Below are 5,391 nucleotides of genomic sequence, written 5' to 3' on the forward strand. Positions count from 1 at the left end.
TAATATTCAAATAATCAAATTTATTCTAAAATATTTATAAAATTGATATGTGATTTACTGTCACCAAATGGAGCGTTCTTTCAGCTCCATCGACACGATTGATAATTGTTAGAAATAAATTTCTCTATATATATATTTAATATTTACTTTTATTTGTAAATTAATATGTATTTATCAATTTCTATTAATAAAATATTTATATTTCTCCTAAAAGAAGTTATAAGGATTTAAATGACAGTTTTATAGGTATTTATACCTCCTATCAAATTATTCAGGTCACATAATTGAAATTTTTTCATTTAATTTCAATTGATATACAATTACATATTTAGAATACATTTCAAGTTAATTATAATTTTATGAATATTTTGCAGTAAAAGAAAGCTCACATTCATGTCTAGGAGGGCTGCAGGAAGCTCATATGGCCATGTCTAGTAGGGCTGCAGGGATCGCTACGACTGGGTCTTTCTTTCGAAAAAAGAAAGACAATCATGAACTGATATGCGAATCATTATCAGACTACTAAGATAATATAACCTAATATCTACCAATGATCAAATCAAGATCACATGTGATGTGGGCCATCAATTCACCATTCCAGAAGCCATATCGCAAATGACAGATACATCCCCTCTAGACATTTTCATATTCTTGCACAAAGCCAAGAAAGATGACAATATACGTATGGGCATGTGCCACCTCAGCTCCACACCAAGATAAGACGAACGATTTTTGAGGTTGCTGTTAATATTGCAATGCATATTTATATATATGTCCACAGAGAGAGTTTATGGGTTCGTGTTGTTCTTTTGCATTGGTTTCTGCAGAATACAAATCAAAGACAGGAAGAGAGAAGTGAACAAGAAAAATGGTGAAAGATAGTTGCTGCATGAACAAGGGTCCAGGTTATGCCACCCCACTTGAGGCTATGTCTGGTCCAAGGGAGTCTCTTATTTATGTCACCTGTGTCTACTCTGGTACTTTAAAAAGTTTTCATCTGTTTTTCTTTTTCCTTTTTTCTTTTTTCTTTTTTTCTGTTTGAATTTCAGCTCATTATAGGACAGTTTTGATTTGGGTTTCATTATTTTTGTCTGATTTATTTGGTTTCTCTTTGAGTTTCTCTGAATTTCTGCTTCTTTGATGGAAGTTATTTTAGTTGGCAATCTTTTTCTGTTTTGGTTTTATTTGCAAATAACTGGGAATTGAGTATCTGAACTCAACTCAGCTTCTATACTCTGGTTTGTTAGATCGAGTATATGAGTTTAATTTATAGATAATCGGGATAGTTGGTGAATTTCTTAATTCTATCTTGATGTGACTTAGCACATGTCCAAAGAATCTCACAAAGGTGTGATGTAATCTTTGATGGCCTGGAATATTCTGGTTCAGTTGGAATATTCATGCATATTTGTGTTGGTTAGTCTGTTTTCTCATGTTAATGCTAAACAAATGCATCCCCAATGGTGGTCCCACATGAATGCAAGAGGAGAGAGCACTGTGTCAATGGATTATTTAATTTTACTTATTGTTTTTTTCATATTTTTTCTTTTAAGGAGGTATGATTCTACTTTCTGGCTCCTTTATCTTCTATCATGTTTTGCTAGGATTTGGAGTATGTGAATATGATTTGTGCTAAAAACTGGAAATGTTATTATGAAAGAATGAACATTTAATTTATTCCTCTTCTCTAATCTCTTCATTGATGGGTCATTTGATATGTTCTTTGTTAGTTACATCTTTAATTCACTCATTTGGGAGAAGAAGAACTTCAATTATTTCTAATTACATGCAGGAACAGGAATAGATAAGCCTGATTATCTAGCCACAGTGGATATAAATCCAAACTCACCTACTTATTCACAAGTCATCCATAGGTTGCCTGTGCCATATGTAGGAGATGAACTGCATCATTCAGGCTGGAATGCTTGCAGTTCCTGCCATGGTGATCCATCTGCAAACCGGCGTTTTCTAATCCTTCCTTCACTGATGTAAGAGAATGCAAAGTAATTCACTTTTGTCTTTTTGTTTTTGATTTCTATTCTGAATAAGAATCAGTAGATAAACTAAAGGAAGTACGAAAATAGACGGAGCTCGATCAGACTTGCCAACTAAAGAGGACAATGAAATATAGAAAAAGAAGGCTTGAACTCATCATATTGCTACAGAGAATCAATCAGCCAACAGTTGTCCTATGCCCTGATATCTTCAAATTTAAAAATTTTGAAACTGCCTTGTGATTGTGAAATTATGTGTACATAGTTTCAGTAAATGCTGCTCCAACTTGACAACTATAATTCTCTTAAAGTCTTTGCTTTCTTCTTTTTTGTTCTTATAAAATGCTTCAATGGTTTATATAGTAAAATAACCAGTAATGTAGTTCTTTTCACTATACTGGCACTGTCTTGCTGTTGAGGATGCTACTTGAGTTATCTCTTTCCATAAGGTTGTAGTATATATCTTTAAATCTAAAAATCTTCCAGATCTGGTCGTATCTATGTGATTGATACCCAAAAAGATCCCAAGGCTCCATCCTTGCACAAAGTTGTTGAGCCTGCAGATATTATACAGAAGACTGGATTGGCCTATCCACACACATCCCATTGTCTTGGCTCTGGAGATATAATGATCTCCTGCCTTGGAGATAAAGATGGAAAGGCAGAGGGAAATGGATTTCTTCTTCTTGACTCCAATTTCAATGTGAAAGGAAGGTACACACTCCGGAGTGTCATTAATCCTCTTTTTGATTTGGTTTTCTTATTTCATTTTATAAGTTTGTATTGTTAAATAATTCAGAATACTCTATCAAAATTATGTGACCATTTCAGTTTTGTATCAGATCCTTTAGGAATTTACTTAAGATTGTGTAGAGATGTAAATGAATTGGTAAGCAAGTTTGTTGCGATTGTGTTTATGTAACTTGTAGCTGTTTTAATATTATCAGGTGGGAGAAACCTGGGCATAGTCCACTGTTTGGTTATGATTTCTGGTACCAACCCCGACACAACACAATGATTAGCTCATCATGGGGAGCTCCTGCAGCCTTCTCTAAAGGATTTGATCTTCAGCATGTGTCAGATGGTCTATATGGGAGGCATCTGCATGTATATAGCTGGCCAAATGGTGAATTGAAACAGACATTAGATCTTGGCAATACAGGGCTCCTGCCCTTGGAGGTGATTGCAAAAAAACAATAATATGACCTTGTTTCCTTCATTTTAGATGTGGTCAATATTTCTTTGCTATGTCCACAAGTATGTGTGCACTTATGCATGCACGTAATTGAGTACGTCTTCTCTTCTTTGCTACAGTCATAGGATAAGGCTTCAATTTCCTAATTCATCACAGTTTCACTTGCTTGCAGATAAGGTTCCTGCATGATCCTTCTAAAGACACGGGGTTTGTTGGGTGTGCTTTGACAAGTAACATGGTTCGATTTTTCAAGACCCCAGATGGATCATGGAGCCATGAGGTATGTTGTAGTAAATATTGTGTTTGCTTTAAGCTTAGACAACAATTAGATTTGTTTTACTGTTGACTGGGTTCCATAATACCTAATATTGCCTCATTGGATTTTGCAGGTGGCAATATCAGTGAAACCATTGAAGGTCAAAAACTGGATCCTACCAGAAATGCCTGGGCTTATAACTGACTTTCTAATCTCTCTTGATGATCGATTTCTGTACTTCGTCAATTGGCTTCATGGTGATATTAGACAGTACAACATCGAGGACCTCAAAAATCCTGTCTTGACAGGTCAAGTTTGGGTTGGGGGCTTGCTCCAGAAAGGAAGCCCTATAATGGTCGAGACAGAAGATAGAAGTACTTGGCAGGCTGATGTTCCAGAGATCCAGGTTTGTACTAAATGCAGAGAACTCATGACCTCACATGCCTTAAGTGCTATAACAAACACTTCAGCTGCTGCTAAACTTTTGACTGTTGTCACTGCCGATAATGCTCTAAAAAGCATTTAATTTACATGAAATTTAGTGTCATTAGCCTATTGCTTGCTGTTTGGAGTAAAGACTCGGAATACATCTGGCACTGTACTATGAGGCTTGAGTGCATTATTGCAGCCAAATATATATGCATTTAAGCAAGTAAATTTTGAAACCAACGAATGATGATGTGCTTTTAGCAGATTTTTCTTGTCATAGTGCAAAAATAATGTAGATCACTTGGTTCCTTGGTCGCCTCCATTCAATTGTCATGTGACAGCTTCATGAATTGGCAACTGTTTTTTTGCTTCACTGTACTAAATTATTTCGTGGGTACATAGTTTGCTTGAGTACTTGGGACAGAAAGTGAGAGGGTGTTGGATATCAACATTAACTAAGAAAACCATTTTTGTGTTCCTAGACATCATTTCCTTAATATACCATATTACAAAGATTAACGGGCTTTTCTGTTCAGGGTAATCGATTAAGAGGAGGACCTCAGATGATCCAGCTAAGTTTAGATGGGAAGCGGCTCTATGTCACCAACTCACTCTTCAGTACTTGGGATCGTCAGTTCTATCCTGAACTCGTGGAGAAAGGATCCCACATGTTACAGATAGATGTTGACACTGAAAAAGGTGGTCTCAAAGTAAACCCAAACTTTTTTGTGGACTTTGCAGCAGAACCTGACGGTCCTTCCCTTGCCCATGAGATGAGATACCCAGGTGGTGACTGCACTTCTGATATATGGATTTAAGCACCAGAAACATAACAGTAGAGAGGGGTTACCTGAGAACATATCTCTTACAAAGATGAAATACTCCTTTCAGTTTGTACAGATGCAAAGGCTGCCATGTTATGGCGGAATAAATCATGAATGGAGGAGATAATGTACCTGTAATGCTCATAAGATTTAATCAAGTAATTGCAGCTTTTTAATTCTCTATTACTGCCATTAACTTCAAAACAATGGGAGCATGCAACTTAACATTTATGCATAATTGCATTCAACAAGAGAAACTGTTATGCTATATGGTAATTTCAGACCAGAATAAAACATCTATTTAATATGAAGAAAACTTAGAAACAGATTATACTTCATTTTCTCCCATATCAAATATTTAAACAAGTAGCAAACAGGAACATGAAGCTCAGGAGTGCCAAGTGAAAAGAACCCACAGATGAAGGTGGAAAAGAAAAGGGAAAAAAGGATCCAAAAGTTAAATATAAAATTAAAGCAAAGAAGATTAAAGCCATTACTATTCTGAGTGAGAGTGAATGATGTCACTGTCTGATTCAGCAGTTGCGGAATACTTGTAATAGCAATATAAGAAAATTGCACTTAGAAGAAAAAATATAGCTCCAGCACTGAAAATCCAAGCAAACTTCTCATTAGGAATAAACCATCTTCCCATGATTGCTATCCCATTACCTATAAATACAAAAGCAACTTCAA

The 5,391-nt window shown here is 35.7% G+C and overlaps 1 protein-coding gene across 1 annotated transcript; it reads left to right on the top strand.

Annotated features, from left to right (window-relative positions):
• The first annotated feature begins 770 nt into the window (after positions 1 to 770).
• LOC8270556 (selenium-binding protein 1) lies at positions 771 to 4,876 on the top strand. Its single transcript, XM_002520567.4, has 7 exons — positions 771 to 977; positions 1,793 to 1,988; positions 2,481 to 2,708; positions 2,942 to 3,173; positions 3,362 to 3,469; positions 3,579 to 3,851; positions 4,411 to 4,876. The coding sequence occupies exons 1-7, from the start codon at positions 869 to 871 to the stop codon at positions 4,690 to 4,692; spliced, it is 1,428 nt and encodes a 475-aa protein (XP_002520613.1). The 5' UTR covers positions 771 to 868; the 3' UTR covers positions 4,693 to 4,876.
• Positions 4,877 to 5,391: the final 515 nt, after the last annotated feature.

This window comes from Ricinus communis, chromosome 1 (genome assembly GCF_019578655.1).
Source record: "Ricinus communis isolate WT05 ecotype wild-type chromosome 1, ASM1957865v1, whole genome shotgun sequence".
In the NCBI taxonomy this organism is placed as follows: Eukaryota; Viridiplantae; Streptophyta; class Magnoliopsida; order Malpighiales; family Euphorbiaceae; genus Ricinus; species Ricinus communis.